The sequence below is a fragment of the Ursus arctos genome, unplaced genomic scaffold (genome assembly GCF_023065955.2).
Source record: "Ursus arctos isolate Adak ecotype North America unplaced genomic scaffold, UrsArc2.0 scaffold_4, whole genome shotgun sequence".
In the NCBI taxonomy this organism is placed as follows: Eukaryota; Metazoa; Chordata; class Mammalia; order Carnivora; family Ursidae; genus Ursus; species Ursus arctos.
The window spans coordinates 5,367,893-5,390,647 of record NW_026623056.1 but is presented as its reverse complement, the minus strand read 5'-3'; the positions used below and the strand labels follow the sequence as shown (position 1 = coordinate 5,390,647).

Sequence of the window (22,755 nt, the reverse complement as noted above, 5' to 3'; positions counted from 1 at the left end):
ATATTACAAATGTGTGATGGAGGAAAGCTACGCCTGTAAGTCCCCCGAGGGCAAGAAATAACATTTTACTCATATTGGTATTAGAGTAAGAACTTTCCTTTAAGGAAAATGATCAGAATCAAATGAGATGATCTATACGGCATAAATGTATAAACTGTATAAATTACTACACAAATTTAAAAAAAAATCTAATCTAGTCTTTCCTTCTTCCATTCTGGAGTACTATGATACCATCTTCACACCAAAATCATGAGGATCTAATTCTGTCTTTGCAGAAGTAATCTTCAAAAAATGTCCCACCCTTCCTACATAACTCCAACCGTTTGATAACCTACATAAATCTGTAAGAAAATTAGAAATTTTAAATTATGGCTTAAATCTATTATTTCTCTTGTTTTTGATACAGAAAGATGGTCAGCAGTTTTAGCAACAGCATATATTTACTGTTTGTCATTATATTTTTTGCCCAGCCTGCTCCTTAGGCTGTAATATCATAAATGTATTGCTGTCTTTCCCCAGTAGTTTCTGTTTACCAAACCATTCAGGTCACTGTCGCAAAATCCTCTGACTTCCCTAACTTTGATTCGGTTGTTGGGGTTTGTGGTATTTACATCTTTACCTACGTGCATTATCGAAGAGTGAAAAGGTCTTTGTTCCGTGGGACCCAAATCCCTACGCAGCCAGCTCCTTTAGACACAATGGAAATAGAAGTTCATCAGACTCACATCACTATGTCCTTTTATTCCAACTTCCTTCCCCCAGTCATTTGCTTTAACACCGTATTTCCTAAGAGTCTGTGAGAATATTGACAATGCAGAAAAAAATTGTTTATAAATAGTTAATGGTGTATTGAAAAGCAGTATAGTTAGGAAGCTTATACAGATTGCTCGACCTAACCTCCTTGCTCTTTTTTTCAAAATCCCATAATAATTTCAGGTCTCTTGCTGAAACCTAAACATGCTCTATAGAGAACCAGCAAGTTGTTGTTATACTATTGCCATTGAATTAGTTTTTTTAGTTTTTCTCGTAGGTGAAGTATAACAAATATGGGTGTGTCAATTAGTAAAATACAATCATAATGACCCTTGTAACACAGAAGCCAGTAAATTAAACGTCAAGTTGAAAAGAGTGATATTTTTCCTAATAGTATGTTCACCTAAAGCTGTGGCAGAAATAGTATGTGACCGGACTAGCGAGTGATCTTGGGCTGGCAAATACGAATTTGAATGCAGGGTGACATACTGTATGGTGACTAGCGTAACATAATAATAAACAATAATAATAAAATAAAATTTAAAAAATAAGATTAGCAAGCTCTAGAGATCTAATGCAGAGTATGTTGATACACTTAATGCTGTTTTATATACTTGAAAGTTGCTAAGAGTAAATCCTAAATGTCCTTACGCAAAAAGGAAATGGTAAGTATATGACAGGATGGAGGTTTTGGCTAATGCTATGAGGGCGATCTCTTTGCAATATATAAATGTATCAAACCAACACCGTGTACGCCTTAAATTTACACAGTGTTATATGTAAGATTTTTGTAAATAAAGCTGGAAAAAATAAAGATGTTATACAATAGCAAAGAAAAAAAAAAAGAATTCAGGAAGTCCTGTGTTTTGCTACTATTTATTAAACAATTTGAGAAAAGTTCCCCCTCCCCAGGATAATGGACTATGTTTAAGAATGGATTAGAATCCCGATTATTAGAGTAAAATAGAATCTGAGAATAGTATAGTACAAAGCGCAAAATTTAGATTGTGTCGTGGCCTTAGAAAACAGCCTCTGTAGGAATCTCAGTCCTCTTCAACCTGTTTTTCTGCATTAGGGTTGTTTTGGAGGACCTCACAAAGTAAATTAGGGAAGGATATTCTGGATCTAATAAAAATGGTTCTTTCTCAATGAGATAAGTTAGATTTCTTTCTTGCTATTTTTCTTCTAGGTAATAATTGTGACTTATAAGGCCAACATATATTAGAATTTTGTTTTTAATGATGGCTTCTCCAAAACGACATGCCATGATTTTATGTTGGTCATGGTTAATTTTGAGGAAGCTTCTGAAAATGGAGCAAACAGGTGAAAAAAAAACCTTACATTTCTTTAAATCTTCTTTTCGGAGTAAAATTTATTAAAATGAAATTAAACTAGTGTAGGAAATTTTAATAATTTTGATGATGCTGATGATGATTCACACCCTCAGAGATGGACACAGCACTTTATGTACAGTAGAGGCTTAGTAAATAGCCTGTGAGTTTACATTTTAATCAACAGGGCTGCCATCCTGGTCAACTCCAGGAAACTCCATTCATACAGAAAAGAATAAGACTGGTGTCTCTTGGAGTTGTGTAACTATGTGACTTATCACTAGGGTAAGAACGTTTTTCTTAAAAAAAAATTATTATAATTGTTCTGCTCATTTTATGTGAAATTAGTATATTTTCTTCATAAGACCTTTCTTTTTCTTTTTCTTTTTTTTTTTTTAAGATTTATTTATTTCAGAGAGAGAACCTGCAGGGGGAGGGGCGGAGGCAGAGGGTGACAAGCAGACTTCCTGCTGAGAGGGTAGCCCAATGCGAGTCCTCCATCAGAGGCTCAGGTCATGATTTCAGGGCCCTCCGTCCCAGGACCCTGAGATCATGACCTGAGCTGAAATCAAGAGCTGGACTCTTAACCAACTGAGCCACCCAGGTGACCCCCATAAGACCTTTCTTTGTAAAAACTTAACCACATTCCGATGTGCACTGAAATCCGTTTCAATTTATAGAAATGATTCCTTTCTGGCAAGTTTTTTATTGATGTCATTTTGCTTAATAGTGAAATATGGTACTGATTGTATGTATGATATATTGTGAGACTGGAACAGAAACTGTCAAGGTCAGACAGCTCCATTGGAAGCGATCATGAACAATACATATGAAGTGTTGACTTGCTAAGGTGAGTCATAAGAACTCACTATCTGGTTCCTTCTGTTTACATTTTTGTCCCGTAAGGGAAAACCGGTGTAACGAGTATTTCCATTTTCTTTCTTTAGGAAGTACATGAAAAATTAAAGAGATTTGCCTAGAGCCTTGTTGAAAAATTGAAAACAGATCAGATTCTGAATAGAATATATGTTTTTTTTACTCCTTCAGGTCCACTGCATTTACTCTCTTACAAAGATTTTTCATGACTTTTGAATTTGTTTTCTAAAATCTGTTCTCAAAAAAGATTTTTGAAAACATTAAAAAGTGTAAAAATAGAAATTTAATGTATTTTTAAAGTACAGTTTAAGCTTTTTAAGCATAATAGGTACAATTCTTATGTAATTTCAGTAGTCAGATCTATGAACTGTAGAATGTCCATCAATGATTAATAAATTAATATATTGTATTATTGGCATTAAATTGCAATCTTTAAATTATAATCATTTTATGGTTTATTAAATCTAAGACAGACTTTCTAGTTAGGAGTTACTGAGATATCATATGGTGTATTTAAGTAACTAAAAACTCTTAGTTCAGTTATTTGCTTGAATGAGCACCATTCTGATTTTCTTACCATCCCTTCTGAAGACAGAAGCCACCGAAGAAATAAACCACTATTGTTGCACTTGCAAGATTGCTGAGTTAAATGCCAAGGGAATGCAGACTGATACCAATCTTTTGGATAGTAGGCAAGTACGTAAGGCCCCAGGAGAGAGAAATCAGGTCCTGGCAACTAGGTTTAAATCAGACTGGATATGTGCATCTGAGGCTATATCTCTATCCCTATCCCACAGCTGGAAATGAGGAAGAGGAAGGAAAGGCAATTCCTCATTGTTTTGTGCAGGTGACCTTAGCTGATTGGGGTCTAAAAGGTTTAAGCAGAGTTGCTAGCTCCATCTTTCCGTATTTCTGTCAAGGGAAGGTTATCAGATGTTCTCTTTGGTTCAAAAAGCACAGCTCAGTCGGTTCAAAAAGCACAGCTCGGTCGTTAATTGCTACCTGTTAAGGTTGATCTGTCGGCTGCTGCTAGCAGTAGTGTTTCAATATTCTGTATTATGTAACTCATCAATCGTGTTGTTAATATCTAAATAAAAGCAGTTACATATAGTTACACCAGTCTTCCTAGATAAAATATATACTCAGACTCTCAGGCATTTGAATTTATAGCTCTGTTCTTTACCCTTTCAGCTTTAGGGAGAATTTTAGGGAAAAAGATGGAGGTGGTACCTTCTTGCTTGGCTTACTTAGATGCAAGGCCAGTCTGAAAGGAAATTATGGCCTTGCAAGTACCTTGCTTCGCTGAGCCTCAGTAGCCTCATCTGATGACGGTACTTGTTCCGTCACAGTTGTTATGCCTTCAAGTGAGAGCTGCTGTGCTCTTTAAAAGAGAGAACCGAGGGACTTGGAAAAATGTTTCCACAGAGAGGTTGGCCATTCATTCAGACGGTGTCTACCTGCCGAGTACCCACTCTGTGTAGGCACGATCCGCTACTGAGGCTGGAGTAGTGCCCAACACACAGAGAAGGGCCCACCCTCAAGACGCCCCCATTCTGGAGACAGATGTCCAATACACACGATAAATCAGCAAAACGTAATTTGTTAGATGGTAGTCAAGCAGGGAAGGCGGGCAGTAAGAGGGCAGAGTTGAAGTTTTAGATAGGATGGCCGGGAAAGGACTCCTGGAGAAGGTGACTTTTGGGTCAGGATCTGAAGGAAGCAGGCGAAGGAGCAGAGCGGGAGGAGAGTGACAACATGGCGGAGGGAAGGGGGACAGGCTCTGTGCCTGGAGCGCAGAGTGAGCCGGGGTGGGGTGGGGGAGTAACAGTAGATGAGGCTGCAAATAGAACCCTGCAGTAACACTAAAAACTCGCCACATCCCCATCATTTACCCAGGCACTGTAGCAAGCGTGTTTATATATATTAAGTTAATCCTTATTATTTTATACCTGTTTTACAGATAAGGAAACTATTGACCAAAAGTAGCTCTAGACCCGGGAAATCATACAAGGGCACCTCACACCTCCTCCCAAGCCTTGTCTCTTGATTTCCACACTCCTCTGTAGGAGCTGTGGAGCCCCAGCTCAGCTCGCTGACTCTCTCCTAGACCAGGGGAAAGCCCTGCTTGAGAAGAGAAGATGGTCAGGGAAGTCCAGCAAGATGCTCTCCTTGCCCTTCTCACCATCCCTCATCAGTCAGTCTAAGCGGGAGGCATAAAAATGTGGTGGGAGAGAATTTCACTGGAGTCAGGGAAACCTTGTCCCCCTTGAGAGGAAGCTACCTGACAGGTCAAAGTCAGATCAGCTAAATTTAGCTGGAAGGCAGTGTATTTTTGAGCTAGTCAGCTACCCGCCCTTTCCAGCCTGCCCAGAGCTCAGGACATGTCATATTCGCCTAAAAAAGCCCAAGTTGTTTCTCACGGTGTTACCATATTTCACCCCTCTCCCCCAGATTCCAGGCAGGAGTGTTCTCAGCCTTATTGTCGGACGGAGGGCGTGTGTTTCTGAGAGGCACATGAGTTCTTGCTCCCAGCAGCTAGCTTCCCAGGGACGGATGTGCCTGCTGACAAATTGCTGTTGTCCTTGGTGGCCACCAGTTTGAAAGATTATGAGTATGTAGGAGCTGTCCTGCATTCATAAACTGGCATTCTGCTTTCAAGCGTCCTTTTTGTCCTCTCGCCCTCCTACCCAGAGACGGATTTGCAGGCCTTCGCCTGGAAAGCACAATCGCTAATGCAGTCTGTGCTGACACAGAAGACTTCTGTTAGGGGGAGAGAGATTTTTCAGCCTTTGCAGGGATCTGGGTCTCAGGCTGTTGCAGGTGGAGCCATTACTGTGCCGTCATCACTCCTGTCAGACGCTGTGTGGGGATCCGTATTTGGATGTTATTCCTTGGCCGCCTTCAAGAGACTTGAGTTCCTGAATCCGCAGGGAACTAAAAGGTGGTGAATGGTTGTCACTGATAAAGCATAACGCTGCTCATCTTATTCTTTCTACAAATACAAGTTATGCTTTCCTTATTTCTTGGAAACAGATCAACAGCAACGGCAAGATTCCTATATCCCTTCGTTTGAAGAACTTACGTTGGAGAAAAGCAAGCACCTTTATTCTCTTACAGTTTCATCATCATTTTATATTTTATACTTTATTTTTTTTAAAGATTTTATTCATTTACTTATGAGAGAGCGAGAGAGAGTGTGTGCGTGAGAAAGAGCAAGCCAGAGCAGGGGAAGGGCAGAGGAAGAGGGAGAAGCAGGCTCCCCACTGAGCAGGGAGCCCAACACGGTGCTCGATCCCAGGACCCTGGGATCATGACCTGAGCTGAAGGCAGGTCCCTCACTGACTGAGCCACCCAGGACTCCCCTTGATTTATATTTTAATCAAACAAACAATGTATTCCTGAATCGAGCTGCCAATAATTAAAAACTATGACTAACCATTTGAAAAAGGGGGAAAGAACACACACACACTATAAAAAGTTGTTGAGAAATGAAAATAGGCTATTCTTTCAGAAATTAATGTAATTAGCAAAATTATACCTCTGTGTGCAAATATCATAAACCAAATTCTGTCTAGCCCCAATACTACTTTATTAGGGTTTTTGTTTGTTTGTTTTAATTTAGAAAACGCTCCTTAATTAGGAGACAGGAAGATCTTGGAATGGGTCTCTTACACATACAAAAACCAGATGGAAAGTGGTCTTATGGGCCATTGGGTATTACCTGTGTTCCAGAAGACCATGGGTGTTGGAATTTGAGAAATATGTCCCTCATTTGTAAATGCTGCTAAGCAAAGAAAGAACAATGCCACCTCTCTCCCTCCTCTCACCCGCTATGGGAGATCCCTAAGGACAAGGCCTTAGCTTTTGATCTTTGTGACCTTGTGGAGAATATGACTTTTAATAGAATTCAGCATTCATTGAGCACCTATTAAATGTCAAATTCTTCTAAAGCAGGGTTTTTCAGTCTTGGCTCCATTGGCATTTTGAGCCCAACGAGTCTTTGTTGGGGGAGGGGAATGTGCTGTGCATCATATAAGGTCCAGTAGCATCTTCTACCCACGAGGTATCAGTAGTACCAGTCCTGACCATCAGAAAACGTCCCCAGACACCCCCAAACGTCTTTTGGGGGCTGAATGAAAACTACCCTTTAAATGGGGTGAGATAGAGAATTTAACTACATTTTTTAGTATAAAACATATATGACTGCTTAAAATTCACCCCCATCTATGCCTATACCTATACCATAGCCATACCCACACCTACACCCATACTCATACCTATACCGATACTCATACTGATACTTAGACCCATACCCACACCCACGCCTATACCCAAACCCATACACATCTCACCATACCCACATGCATGCCTGTACCCATACCCATACTTACACCCACACCCATACTCATACTCATACCCATATCATCTATCTACGCACATACACATTCTTACGGAGTCCTTACAGAGGAGGCATTTGGTTGGAAGCAGTCATTATGGTCTTTTTTCCCTGGGAATCATTATGACTCCAGTAAATTGCTCACTAAATTTCATCTGTCGCCTGCGTTCCTGCTCAGATACAACTAAAGCCTATTGAAATTGATTTTTGTGTCAGCAACAGAGCAGGGATTCAGTAAGAACATGAAAGCCTCCCTTTCATTACTAGTCTTTTTTCCCCGCATTACTTTAGATTTGGTGGGCCCTAATTATATTCCAGTGCTTCTCCTGCTGACATTTCTTTTGTTTTAATGAAAACTTCTGGAGGTTTGAGGACACTGTGGGAGAGAGTTTATTCATCAACAGCCCTGATAAAGAGTCAAGTGGGTCCCTCTTTGTGTCCCTGCTGCCCGAGAACGATAGCCGGGGACCCGGTGGTCCTTTCCCTTTGTTTTTTTCCTTACCACACTGGTGCCATTCTTTTCTTCCCCCATAACTCCAAGCGTCCAGACCTGATCTTGCTGCTGCCACAGACGCGCTGTTATTAAGTAACCCAGACGGCACTGTGGGTAGAACGGCTTCCTATTGAAGCCATAAATTAGGTGAAATGAAATGCAGCACTGTCTTTTTTATCATCATCATTGTTATTTATCTCTGCCTTGCTGCCTGTGCTGCCTCGTGGTGCAAAGCCAACCCGCCCACTCCTGACCACGTGGTTGTAAATCTCCAAAAAGACAGGGCTGGTGTTGGGCTGTAACTGACAAACCGATGCAGGACTAGGGAGAGAACATAATGTATCTCCTTAATCTGCAGCCGGGAAGTGGGATGGAGTGAGCAGAAGGGTCTGTCCGAGATCCTGGGGGAAAGACAGAGTTCCCCCCTGAAGTAGTCCGTCCTGAGAGAGCTGTGGAGTGAAACTCCGACAAAATGAGCTGCCCTTCTCTAAGAACAGTTAGATGTGTCTGTGGGTTAGTATTCTCTCAGGAAAAGGGAAGGCAGAGACGGAGGAACTTGAGCAGGGCAGGGTCTGGGCCTGGCTTCTCTCTGGTCACAGCTTTCTCTCCCTGACCCTTTCCTCAGTCAAGTAAATTGTGAGATCGTGAACTACAGAATGCTAATGTCTGCTCACACCTCCAGGCCTCACTCCAGTGACCCAGTGTGTTGCTTAGCACTTGGAAAAGAACACCAAAACAAAACCTTCTTGAGCAAAATACTGCTATCGGACCATGTGGCCTTTTCCTTCAGTTACCATACTGGGGGCCATACAGTCCCGTATTTCTTAAGAGGACACTATCTGCCTTCTTAAGTAGACATTTCTCTAAGTTCTATCATGCTTCTCCCAGGTTAAGCCAGGACGGATCGCTGGAGTCTCTCTGTCCACTGTGATTTGAGGCAGCTTCCAAGGTCCACCAGGCCTAGAAACTTCCTGCGTCCAGGTGGGACTCAGCAGCTTCTCTGTCAGATGCTGTCCTAGGCAACGACAGAGGATTAAGCAAACATAAGGCCGAGTCCCTGCCTTTGAGGAGCTTTTGCTCCCAGCGCACAGCAGCCACGTGCCTGGTGGGCTGAAGGTCCAAGGTATCGGGAGCTAAGGGAACTCAGGGGAGAGACAAGCTGGCTCCAGGATCATTCACGCTGCCCGTTGTCAGCTCTGAAGAGGCATCTTCAGGGGATTGTTGACCTCTCCATCATACAATACCCCTGTATTTTAAGACCCTGTGCTCTGAAACGAATACTACACTCTATGTTAATTAACTGATTAAAAAAAAAAAAAGACACTGCTTGGACTCTCAGATTTCAGAGTACTATAAAATCTCACCCAATAAGAAAACCCCAGTTAAAAAAACAAAAACAACCACTGAGAATCAACATAAAGTTGTTTACTTTTATGTTTTAAAAATTAAGAACATTTCATTAAGGATAGTTTTCCACCAAAAATTTTAAAGAAACCTATTTAAGCCAAATACCTCTGGCTTTTCTGGAGAAAAAAAAAAAGCCACAGGGTCCTTATTTTCCTCCTTTTACTGAAGTTGAGTATACACTTCATTCTGAACTGTGTTCAGGAACCAGGGCTTTTAAATGCCATCTATATCTGCAGGGACCACTCTGATTCAGGGAATAGGGAGGGCTTTTGGGGGGGTGGGGGGTGGGGGTGGGACCCTGGGGAGGCTTAGGAGTTGGCTGCATACACAGGTTTTTTTCTCCATCTTTTGCACCCCTCCATCTAGGGGGTTTAAATTTCTGGGAGGATCTATCTTCCCAGCAATTAATGTATAAAAGCCACCAAAGATTGTGATAATTCTGTGGCATAAATTAGAGGGGAGCTCATAAGATCTTTGGTCTTGTGCTCCCCTTTTTTGGGGGGGGTGAGAGAAGAGGTTACTGGGAAGTGTGTTCTTGGCTTACGGCCATGGCCAAGAGACTGGTTCTGCTACTTTTTTGAGCTCTCGTCACCCTGCAGCCTGTCTGCCTCGTCTCTGCTGTCACTTCAGCTGTGCGTGCCTTTCCTGGGTACAGGCATCAGGCTCCCTGCCATGGAATCTGCATACATTAACTATTGTCTGCTAAAAATTGTGACTATTTGATTTTTTTCCCTTTAATCATACATTTTGATTTATCAACTGAGGCAAACTGGCAGCCCTGAAGACAGGAATCCTAGTTTCTAACAAAGAAAAATGAGACAGTCTTTTCTTCCCCACCCCGTGTCTGTGAGCATGCCTCAGTTCTCAGTTGGCCCATCCCTGAACAATCTTGAAAACCATCCATTTTCTGCCTGGCCGGGGTGCCAAGCAGAGGAATTCACAGTGAGTGGTGTTGAGATGGGGAGCGGTTGCTTGGGAACTGGCCTGTGTCGAGCCTTACTCCATCCTTGCCGCAAGTCTGGGAGCAGTGATGGCTGGATCGCAGCTCTGCAGAGTGGAGAACAGGACTTTTTTAAGCTACTGATGGATGGCACACGCAGGCCAAGGAAAAATAAAGTCCTTATTTAACCTGGGGAAACCCTAGGAGTAGACACTGGTCCAAATAGATCCTGTGACCATCCCTGTTCCTTGATTAGAAGGATCGTTGGAGTCTTTTCATAGGTTGTTTTGCCTACTTCATTGCCTCGAGACATGTTGTATCAAAGAAAGGTAGCATTCTTGAAGATGTCCAGGTAGGTATCTCAACTATGCTTTAATCTTAACTGCGACCAGAGCATCAAGAGTTCACTGCACTCTCATCGTTTATAGCCCAGAGGGAAGGCTGAAACCAACCGCTAGTCTCTGTGATCTGTGGAGGGGGGAAGTAGATGGGCCTATCTGTCGAGTTTAAGGGAACTTCATCCACCAAATTCAGCTTCTCATGTCTTATTTATGAGTGAGATGATTGAAATTCTTGCTCACAGCCCCTCCCCCCCATCTGCTCCTGTACACTTTAGCCCTGGATAGAAATGGGGCGAACTGGGAGAAACCGATGTGGACATATGGGTGGTGTGGACCAAGAACCTGAAAACACCCCTCAGCCCTCACTACTTGTTTCAGTCCACTAGTTCGCAAATATTTACTCTGAGTCCCTGCTGTGCCAAGAGCACGGTGGGAGGTACAGGGTAAATATGTATCTAAGCCATTCCCAAGTTCTGTAGAAAATCTCTTGACTCCATCCACTTTTCACCCTCTCCCTTACTTCCATCCTAGTTCAAGTTCCCATCCTCTCTCAGCTGAATTAATGACTAAGTAACATTATAAATGCTATTTTTCCATCATCTTTTTTGTGGCCTCCATTCTCTGCTCTACCCCTAGAGCAATCTTTTCAAAATGCAAACTTGGTGACTTTACACCCTTGCTTCAGACCCTTTAGTGGTTGCCCCTTGGTCTTAGGGTAAAGGCAGGGCTGCTCAAAATAGCCTGTGAGGCCCTGCATGGACTTGTTAGACACTTTCTCTCTACTCTGGCATACTGGCCTACTTTTAGTTACTGAAATGCTCAAATATGTAACATAACAGGACCTTTGAACATGCTGTTCCCATTATCTGGATATATTTCCTAACACTTGACTTAGTTCATTCTGTTTATCCTTTAGGTCAGAGCCTTTGTAAAAAAAAAAACTTTCACCTCAGATCCAGTAAGAAATATTGTACATTAATATCAAGAAAGAGAAAGAGAAAGAGAAGAGAAGAGAAGAGAAGAGAAGAGAAGAAAAAGGAAAAGGAAAGGGAAGGAAGGAAGGAAGGAGGGAAGGAAGGAAGGAGGGAAGGAAGGAAGGAAGGAAGGAAGGAAGGAAGGAAGGAAGGAAGGAGGGAAGGAGGGAAGGAAGGAAGGAAGGAGGGAAAGTAGGTGGAAGGATGGAGTCTTTTGTTTTTTGTGTGTGGTTTTGTTTTTTAAGATTTTATTTTTTTATTTGAGAGAGAGAGAGACATAGATAGGGACAGAGATAGTGACAGAGAGCAGGAGCAGGGAGAAGAGGGAGAAGGGCCTCCCCACTGAGCAGGGAGCCCAATGTGGGGCTTGATCCCAGGACCCTGGTATCACGACCTGAGCTGAAGACAGATGTTTAACTGACTGAGCCTCACACCCCAAGGATGGAGTCTTTGATTGAGTTCCCTGGGAAATGAATTTTGAGGACAGAGATTGTCGGAAGTATTTTGGGGCGTGATCTCAGAATCAATACCTATGGGAGAGTGAAGACAGATTTGAGCAGAGAAAGAAATTGAAAGCAATCCCAAAAAGGAGCTTCAGAGCTGGAATGGCCCCTCAGAATTGTTCCATCTTGACATAAGTGGTGTAAGCTTTTATAGTCCTACATGGACCAGTCATTGAACGCTTGCTGCCTCCAGGTAAGGGGCATTACTTTAGGCAGGGAGCATGACCTTGGGTCCAGTTCTTCTCCTTGGTGAGGGACAGCTCCCAGAGAGGAGCAGAACACTTCAGTCCTGAAGAAGGGATCTGGATGGCCCTCCACAGTGGCCACTATAGCCAATCTCTTGTGATGCTGGGACCTGCTTGTTTTGTATAAGTCTGGAAACAGCTCCTCTAGTATTCTAGCTGGTCTCTTTTCCTTGACAAAGTTATAAGAAGCCCCAATTGCATCTTATCTGATGGTTGCAACCTAGGCTCATCGTTTCCCTCCTCTCCTCTCCATTTTACTTCTCTTCTCCCTGGTTAGCATCTTTGCTGGTCTGTATGGCTGACTTGTTGGGGTGACTGAGACATCTAAGACATGCCTACCATGCCTTCTCAGGCTTGACTGCTGCTGTTGTCCCTTTACCAAAATTTTGGGTGGCATTTTAAAAAAACCTCTTATCTTCTACAGTCTGAGAGTAGAAAAAGCTGAGGACCAGACTCAGGAATTAATTATCAGGGTAGAAGAAAAAGGTTGAATCCTCAGTTCAAGTCCAGTTGGGAAGGAATAAGGCTCTGAAGCTTGGAATGAAGACATCCAAGCTGAAGCACTTCAGAGCTTGAAATCTCTGATTTCCCCAACCCCTCTGAGCCTACAGCAGTGATGTTCCTATCTTACTTAAAGACAGGCCTCAGGATTTAACCACACCTCCCTGATGATTTTCACAGGTTGCCTTATGTTGGTGATTAATTGCTCTTGGCTTTTCATTGTTTTTCTCTAGCACATCAGGGGCTCTCAGCAAAAGCCATCTGATTCCATTTTTTAAAATTACTCTTTCTTCTGGACCTCTCTACGTCTGAGATGTTGGAGTCACTAGTGTATTCTTTGGCACCCCTATCCTACTCCAGTTCCCCAGTAGTGAACAGTCTTGACCGTGACACTGCTAAAGCATGCTAGGGGCTATCCAGGAGCCACTGCCACCACTGATGGGGGTCTCCTTGACAGCTACTCTTAAAGCCTGTTTCCTTGGGCCATTCCTGTCACCAACTGTCTTAGGTAGAGTTCCCCCAGAAACAGACCCTGAGAGGGAGATTTACATGCAGGAATTTCACTGGGGAGTGGTCTCAGGGTCTACATCTATGACGAAAACAGAACTGTGCAGAAGAAAGAGTGTCACTGCAGTGCAGTCTTAACAAAAACCACGGCCATCCCTGGAGGAGGTCAGGAACTGAGATGGTCCTTCAGAATTGTCCCACTTTAAGAGAAGAGGGCTGGGCCTTTGTACTCCCGGGTCAACCAGTCATTGATTTGGCTGTCTCCAGAAGGGACTGTGACTTTGGCAGTGCTTTTTGTGGTTGAGGCCAGTTCCCAGGGATCAAACTAGCTGGGAGCTGTCAGATATTTCAGTCTTGAAGGGAGAATCTGGGTGGTGCCCTATAGCATTAATGATGGATAAATAGATGGATAAATAGATAGACATAACTATGACATTTGATCCACGAAAGAATAGCCATAACCACATGTGATACACTCTGATTTTTTTCCATTTGATTTGGTTTATTGTCATGGTTCTCTGTGGGGTTTTTGTGTGTTTCTTTGTTTTTAAGTTAGCTCAATGCCCAACATGAGAATTGAACTCACGACCCCAAGATCAAGAGTCACATGCTCTATCAAGTGAGCCAGCCAGGCGCCCCAATTTTCATGGTTCTTGTGAAGCACATTTTGAAAAATCACAGCATTGGATATGATCAGTACGGTTCATGTAGGATGCTGTGGAAACAAAAAGGTAGGGCACTCGCTTACAATTAGGAAAGTGAAGAAGTCTTCCTCAATAAAGGCAAGATCTAATCTAAGCTAAACACGAGATGCTAAAAACATTCTACCTCTGTGTGTGTGTGTCCTTGGACGGCAGGGAAGGAAATAGTAGGTAGAGTGTCTGCATTTTCCACAAACCCAGTTTGCTCCTGTGCTCTGCTGGAAACAAATGTATTTCAGTGACCTAGAAATGAAAGTACTCTTTCTTCCAGGCTAGCCTCAGGCTAGCGGCTCTAAAGCCATCTTGCTGTTCCTTAGAAAAGAACAGCAGTAACAGAGCCAAGGCTTACCTGGCTATTTCAGACAAAACCATTGTTTTTCTTTTGCATTCATTTTAGGGAGGAGGTAAAGGGGTAGAGTACTATAATCCTTGAGTGATTTGGATTTCCCTGCAGTGTTATGTTGTAAAGAACAAGAATCAGCATATGTATTTTTTTTTATTTTATTTATTTTTTTTTATAATGATTTTTTATTATATTATGTTAGTCACCATACAGTACATCCCCGGTTTTCGATGTAAGGCTCGATGATTCATTAGTTGTGTATAACACCCAGTGCACCATGCAATATGTGAGCATATGTATTTTTTAACCTCAGGTGTGAGGTAGAAGAAAGGAAGAGGGGAGCAGAGTTGTGTTTGGACGCGTGTCTGAGGGTGGGGCCGGACCGCACTCACCAGTTCTGAGTGACCCCACACCCTTTGCTCTTCTCGATTTGATGCCCGTTCTTCCTCCTTCCTTGTGGGCCTGCTTGTTATGCTGGGGGACATGACTGACAATAGGCTTTGGGTCCTACTGGAATACCAATTATGCTTTTTAGTCTAGATTTAGCCTTTTATTTTTGTTATTGTTCGTTATTTCAGCGGGAAAAAAACCACTTCATTCTTTTATTAAAAAATGACTCAGCAACTGCAGTCCAACAAGATATTTTTTTCTAATTTTTGTGGAGAAAAAAAAATTTAACCCTTTTGTCTCCCTTTAAAGTCTTTTTTTCCCCCCAGAATTAAATTTTTTTTGTCCTTGGCTGAATATGTATTTTAGATTCAGATTTAAATGGAGTCTATGTTTAGATTTTTCATTACTTCATAAGTGGAAATAAATTAAAATTAGGAGTAATGTTAAATTTTTACTTTATAATTCTCCTGTCATAATATCCTCCTGTGTTGCCTTGCCCTCAAGTAAAAAAAAAAAAAAAAAAATTTAATCCTACCTGAAATAGTGATGAATGGTTCAATGTTTAACTCCTGAAGTAAGATATGAAAAGAAGGTTTGTTTAAAAATTTCTTAAAATTTTCACAAGAAGTTTTAATTCAGGAGCTGGATGGCAGAAGTGGGAGAGAGGAGAAAGTATCCTGCGGGTAGGAGCTCATGAACTGTGAGATTTTGGCCTCATCTCTAGCAGGGTATTGGATTAGACACCTTAGGGGCTCTTCCTACTCAATTTATTTGTGATTTTATGAAGTTGCCTCTTTAAACACTGTCCTAACAGTGACTGTGCCTCAGGTTTCTAGTGATCTTTAGGTCAGCTGACTCCCGGCTATTCCCTCAAAGTCGGCCTTAATCTGGATCCTAATTTGGGTTGACATTGTCCAGTGACGTAAAAGGCACCTTATGGCAAGCGGCCTCCTCTGTGGTCCTCCTCTGTCCAAAGTTGACAGCTCAGCAGCCTTCCTAGTCCAGAGTGCGGGGGATGTCTGTGCCTGGGACTGAGCCGAGGCTGCTCATTGTTCCATCTCCAGGATCTCATTTAAGCCCAAACTGCCATCCCGAGGTGTATCATTCAGTCATCTGTCAGAGCCATCGAGAACTGTTCTTCAGCTTGGGAGTGAAATTGAAAACAGGAGAGAAGTAGGTTATTTTCTTCCTCAGTGTTGCCTTCAATGACATTATAGCCATTACTAGAATAAAAACAAAGGCAAAAAACAACACCATATCCGAAATTCAGAAAAGTTGCAGATATTTAATTTATTTCTTTCAAACCAAGAACTGCCCCATACCTTGTGTTTGAAACATGAAGTGGAATGCTTGTATTCCGACGGCTCCCTGGCCTTGGGCCTGGGCCTGGGCCAAGGGCTAGATCTGCTGGGCTCCCAGGCTGCTGGTGGAAAAAACTAGGTGTTGACATGTCCTTGTGACAAATTACTCATTCCGAGAGGATTCCCTTTTTCTTAAGGAGATAAAGACCAAGTGTAGCGTTCTCAAACTGTGTATTGACAAGGGTGCCTCTGGGGCTTCCACCGAGGAAGCGAACAAGCTGGTGGTCAGAGCAGACCAGACTTTGCTGGTCAAGCCCCTGCTTGAACCAGGAGGATCCTATTGAAGATTTATTTTTCTTTTTGGTGGGGGTGGGGCTGGGGCTTCTGCTCAAATGAAGTCAGAGGACAAGGAAGGGAGAGTGGGAAGGAAAAACAGAGAGGGGCAGGAGGGAGCACTGGTCTTTTGGGCTCAATGGAGTAATAGAACCATGGACATGTTCAGAGGTGAAGAGGGCTAGACAGTGAGGTGTCCGAGGAGGTGGTACTTGAGTTGAATCTAAGAAGATTGAGTAAGTTTATTGGCGATTCAGGAGGAGAAGGGTATCTTAGGCCAAGAAAACACATTATCAGAGAGGCAAGAAACAACATAGTACATTTAGAGAACACAAACAGTTTCGTCTCAAAGACCCCAGGATAAGCGCAGACGGGAGCCTCCCAAGGTGGTACGGCAGAGAGAGGGTCGGGTCTCAGGCGGACGTACAAGCCATAGACAGGTGTTTGCCTTTACCCGGCTGTGTGGCGCCCCTCGAAGAACGGCGAGGTGAATCAACTATAGGACACCAAGCAGACGCTCTGTATATGTCTCTGGTTTCCCTACACTCCCCTAGTGCTTTAGTAGAGAAACAGCCGTTGCTTACGGTATGATTGATAGCCCTTATGGTGAGGACTGTATACAGTCGGCCCCTGAACAACACGAGGTTCACGTAGATGCAGATTTTCTCTTCCTTGTGATTTTCTTAATCACATTTTCTTGTCTCTAGCTGACTTTATTATAAGAATACGGTGTATAATCCATACAACATACAAGGTATATGTTAATCAACTGTTTTATTGGTAATTCTTCTGGTCAATAGTAGACTATTAGTAGTTAAGTTTTCGAGGAGTCAAAAGTTAACCTAACCCTCACATTGTTCAAGAGTCAACTGTATTCCCACAGAAAAGCTGCTTATTCCTTTGCTAAGGTCATCATTACAGCATCCTAGACTCCTACTGGGACCTGGACAACTCGGGAGGCCATTCAGTGTTTATCAACAGAGGGCACTGTTCCTGCTTCTCCCAGGTGTGAGAGTAACTGTGCAGGAAGTTAGGATTCCTGGCCTCTGGACGCTGAATTGTGGTGGCACTACTCTTCCCACTCAGCCATTGTGAAAATTGCATTTCCAAATGCTCCTTGGGGTGGAAAGGGGTGGTGGTAACAATGATACCTTCCGCCTCGTCCACCCCCACCACCCCACAACCCCTGAGCCCTTTTCCCCCATATTCTGCAACAGGGTAACGAGGGCCCAGATGGGTTACATCGCTTGTCCCAGGTGAACATACTGGTCATGAGCAGAACCTGGACAAGAACCAGGCCTCTGAAATTCCAGTCCAGGGCTCTGTGCGGTAGCACTCCAGGCCTTTCCCTTACTGTCTTGAAAGTTGAAATAAGTAGGAGGGGCTGTGCCCTTGACCATATTGGGTTACAGAGTTGATGCCTCCTTCTTTTCGCTCTTTCCTGACCCAGGAGGAAAGGGAGGGAGCAGAATGGGAGGTCGAAAGCTGAAGGAAGCGCTATCGGAATGAGAGTAAATAGGCGTAAAAAGCTGAGAGAGATGAGAAGAAAAGGGGCAAACAGCACCTAACCTATCCCCTCTTCTCATCTACAAGCATCCATGCCTCCATCACCTGCTGTTTTCATCCATAACCATGCCACTCCGGCTGTGGGGTGAGCACCCACCCTTCCGGGCACTGGGACTACAACGACGAGACATGGCCCTGGCCTTCATCAAACATACAGCCTAGAAGGAAAGACAACATTTAACATTCATCACAAGACAGGGTCATAACTAATCAGAGGCCGCATCTGCGGACGGCTCCCATGTGCCAGGCACCGTCACACACTGTATCTCCCTTAGCACATTTAGTCCTCACTGCGATACTAGGAGTCAGGTACCACTGTCTCCATGTTTCAGAAGAAGACACTGCAGCCTAGAAGGTTAGGGAAGGTAAGGGGGCTGGTCTAAGGTCATGCAGCTGATATTTGAATCCAGCTGATCTTGCAGGCAGTAGAATACTGCCTGGTAGCAGTCATCGTTGCAACGTATTTTAGAAGCCACGTATAAAACGCATTTAGAAGTAATGCGGATTGACCATCTTTGCTACCGTCTGAGAGTTTCTCAAGGAGCAAGTGTAGAGAAAGCTGCTGATCCGAGGTTGCCCTCTCACCACACCCCATTCTCTTCTGATTCTGTGTGGCTGACACTCTGTGGTAGTTCCAAAGACCGAAGATGCCTGCTTTGGGCAAGCAGTTGCTTATGCTCAACGCTGCCTCTTTGATCACAAATTTGGACTTACAACTATCTGTTCTATTTTAGGCTCACTTTTAAGATAAAGAGACATTTACAGTCTCAAGTAAGAGCAGAATCCTATCCAGTTGAGACAATACAAGATATTTTCATAATCAAGGAAACTAAAGTTTCTTCACATACCAAGTATTTTCTGACAAGGAGATACTTAGGTCACCTCCACCCAGGCCTGCCTCCCCTTCCTCCCACACAAGCCCTTACCTACCACCTCGGACAAAAGATAGAACCAAATTATTCAATTAACTTAACAATCACTATGAAAGCAAACCCAAAAACAAAGTGGTGGAGATGGTTTACAAAGGAAACACTAAATGGAAATTGATCCTTACAGCAACTAAGATTTGTGTGTGTATATGTGTGTGTGTCCGTTTTCCCCAGCCACACTCTCTAACAGTGATCTAGGTAACTGATCTCTATAGATGGAACTGAATGTGGACATTGCTTATCAGAACTAAAGTCTTTTATTATTTTTTTTCTTTACAGGGTCGTCATGTTAAAACGGGCCAGCTCGCAGCCATTAAGGTTATGGATGTCACAGGGGTAACGTATCTCTGTCTTGCCATCTCAGTAGCTATATATTTGTGATAGAGAAATTAGTGGTAAAAAATCATTTTACAGAAATAGAATCTTCTTAAACATCTAAGGTCTTTCCCCACTGAGCTGAACATAAAGCACTTGAGAGTATTGAACATCTGACCGAGAAGACCATGGGTAAATCACTCTAATTAAATTAGATACCTACCCACTGCCTTATGTAGTTAGAGTGAATAATGTGTGTTGAAAATTTACATAAACACAACCACAGATATTTGCATATGAAGACAGAACATGGATTTGAAGGTATTAAAAGAATAATACTGAGATTACACAGAAGAGATGGGTCTTAACAGTTTTCCCAAAGGTCCACCTAATACTGGAGTGGATAAGAGTTTGGGTAGCTACTGCAATTTCATTAGGATATTTCACATGAATATTTCCCTACTCCAAGATATTGACCAAACAATCCCAATAACCAAAAATTATTGTTATCATGGAGCACCACTGAAATAAAATTTCTGCTTGGATGATCGAAAGCAATCTAAGGAATAGACTTTATTTTAAATGAAATCTCATGCTTTCAGTCCTTTTTGCTAGGTCTATTTAAAATATTTTAATGCCTTTTTGAGAGTATAGAGCAAAAAGCAGACTTGAAAGGACTCACTGGACATCAAAAGCATGTTAATAATTTTCTATTGCTCTGGGGATTTTTCTAAGATGTCTGCCTGCCCCCGTACATAAAAGCGAAAAGACCAAAGTCTTCCATTCAGCCCGGAAGTGGTTTATTCAATGTAAATAGACATAGAATGAATGAATCACACAAAGATATCAAGAACCAACATACAAATTTAAAAAGGCACACAATAGATCTGCTTGTCAGATTTCAGTCTATGTCTTTTCTGGCCCAGTTTGTTACCTTTAATAAGTATATATTATATGGTACCCTCCCATAGTATTGATTTCACTAATGTTCATTTATTCCACACCTTGTACTGACTTCCTTTCCTTCCTTATCATCGATCTGAGTTTGTCTTTAAATTAAATATATTTTTCACCAGCAAAAAATTATTTCCACGTTTATTGGCATTAGATAAAGTACTACTTCCGTTTATTTGTCCTTTTATTTGAATAATATATTTGATAAATAAATATAATAAATACACTTTTAATGCCTTTTTTTTAAAGATTTTATTTATTTATTTGACAGACAGACAGCGAGAGAGGGAACACAAGCAGGGGGAGTGGGAGAGGAAGCAGCAGGCTCCTACCGATGAAGCCTGTAATAAATACATTTTTGATAAAAAATACAATAAATACAAAAAAATACATTATTCAAATTTCAAAGGTTCCAAACCAGTTCAGATATTTGATCCTATTAGTTTATTAATTCAGCTGGCCTTTACTGAATAAGAAACTACACGTGTATTATATTAGTTACGTTTAGGTTCTGCCACTTGAAACAGAAAACGCGAAATCACACAGGCTCAGGTACGAGGCCAGGGTCTTGCTCTCCCATGTTAAGGGGTCTGGAAGCTACAGCCCGGGGTGTATGGCAGCGATGTGGTGGAGTGGCTTCCACACTTAGGTGCAAGGTGGTTGTTAGATTTCCCTGGACCACATTCTTTGGCGGCAAGAAAAGGAGAGTGAGGGGGTGGAAGCAGACGGGTTCAGAAAAGAGCTGTAGTTAACTTCTGCTTTCCCTGGCTATACCTAGCTGCAAGGGAAACCGGGAAATGTAGTCTTTTATTCTCCCAATAGGTGCAGTTAAAAATCTGTGTTCTGTCAGGCATGGAGGGAGAAGGGATATCGGTGTGATCAGTTAGCAGACCTGACACAAAAAAATCAAGATCAGGTACAATCAGTCTACGCAAAAACCCATAATAAATATGGAAAGCTTTTACAAAGTTTTTACCACAAAACAAGTCAGAATGTATTTTGCAATTCTGCCGAAGTCCTAATACTCTGTTTTCCTTGAATAGGGTCTCCACGTAGTGTGGGGCACTCGGCAATTTCACAGTTACTGGGTGTGGACGTTCCAAGACATTCGTGCTGTCAAGCTCTGTTGTGTGGGACTACGGTGATTCCCGCTGCCATCGTTAGTCAGTGCACAAAGTTGTATGTTGATGCATGAAGTAGGACTTGAGAGCACTGAATATTACTGTCATAGTTTCTGGTTCTATGTTCGAGACTTTAAGATTCTTGAAGAACCACTTACTATTAAACCACCTTGCTTTGGAATCAACACAGCTATTTATCCCCGCATCTGTATTTTCATTCAAGGGATGCCCATTAGCCTTTCTAAACTGGGTTCCACAAGATAGCAAAGCTCTGCAGAAATGAGTATGAGAGACTCTTTTCTCGATTCTGCAGAGAACGGTACAGAGCCGAGGCTGTTGTCAGGACATAGGAGAGTCAGTCCATTGCATACAGTGGATGCTTTAGGAGCTTGGACTTAATTTTCTTAGGGAACCCTTGCCAACAGGGCTGGGTAATTTTCTTGATTTACGCACATCACTATTTTGTAACCACTGACCCTTAACAAAGATAAATACGAACATCACATCAGGAGAGAGTTTTCTTATTTCCCGTGGTGTCTAATACAGCATCGAATGACTTCCGTATCACCCCCTTACACACTACAGTCAGCGTAAGATTTCCTTTGTGAAATTTGTGCGGTAGCCTCGGAAAACAATCTATTTCATTTTGCCATGTTGTCTTCTGTGTATTATGGAATGCTGCAAAAGCTTCTTACCAATTATTATAATTGTGCTCATTATAGCTGCTCTGCTAAAAACGGAGATGAATTCTCAAAGGTCGTCTTTGTTAATTGTTTGCAGCAAGCTACGGCAGTTACTATAGTTTATTGTAATGAAATTGATAAAACCATAAGCATGAAATCAATTTTTAGATTATTGTTTTTACTCTACACCACTTCCTCTTTTTTTTTTTTTTTTTTAATAGAAACTAGCCACAGAAAGAACTGGATATAATGCTTCTGCTCTTCTGGTTTTAGAGCTGAGACATTTCCAAATTTGCCAATATTTGCTTCAGAATTAGTACTTCAACTTAGACTCAGTCTTTGAGGTTGTTTTAGTTCCTGAAATAATTATGAGAATTTCTTCACTTCGCAGCTTTCTGGGGATTCCTTCCCAGCTGGGTTTGTGTACTCTAGATTTGCCTGCAATATCTAAACAAAATTGGGCCCTCTGGGGTAGTGTTTCTCCAAGTGGACTACCAGCTTCCGTGAACTGTCAGCCCTCCGGTGGTATTCCTTAGAAATGCACATTTCCAGACCTGCTGTAGAATTTCTGGGCGGAGCCTCTGAACCCGCCTTTTCTACAAGCCCCTTAAGGAACTCCAGATATATGAAAGTCAGAGGGGCGCTTTTCTAGGCTTTTATATTCACTGCTTCCTGGCCACCCTATGTGAAGAGACTGCTGTTCTTTGATAACCCTGAAAATAATCCTCATTTTCATTTGGATAAAAATTCCTGATGTAAACTAGTCCCTTTACAATGATACCTTGAAGCCCACACAGGACTTAAGGAGATTATAACTTAATATCATAGCCTTTCACTTTACAATGATTGGTT

General features: G+C 42.3%; 1 protein-coding gene across 9 annotated transcripts in view; it reads left to right on the top strand.

Annotated features, from left to right (window-relative positions):
- The window catches only part of TNIK (TRAF2 and NCK interacting kinase), a 475,440-nt gene that overhangs the window by 304,962 nt on the left and 147,723 nt on the right, over window positions 1-22,755 (top strand). For all 9 annotated transcript variants that reach the window (XM_057306485.1, XM_057306490.1, XM_057306488.1 and 6 more), the window contains one exon: window positions 19,110-19,166. In XM_057306485.1, coding sequence (XP_057162468.1) covers window positions 19,110-19,166 — 57 coding nt within the window. The remainder of the gene's footprint in view (window positions 1-19,109; window positions 19,167-22,755) is intronic.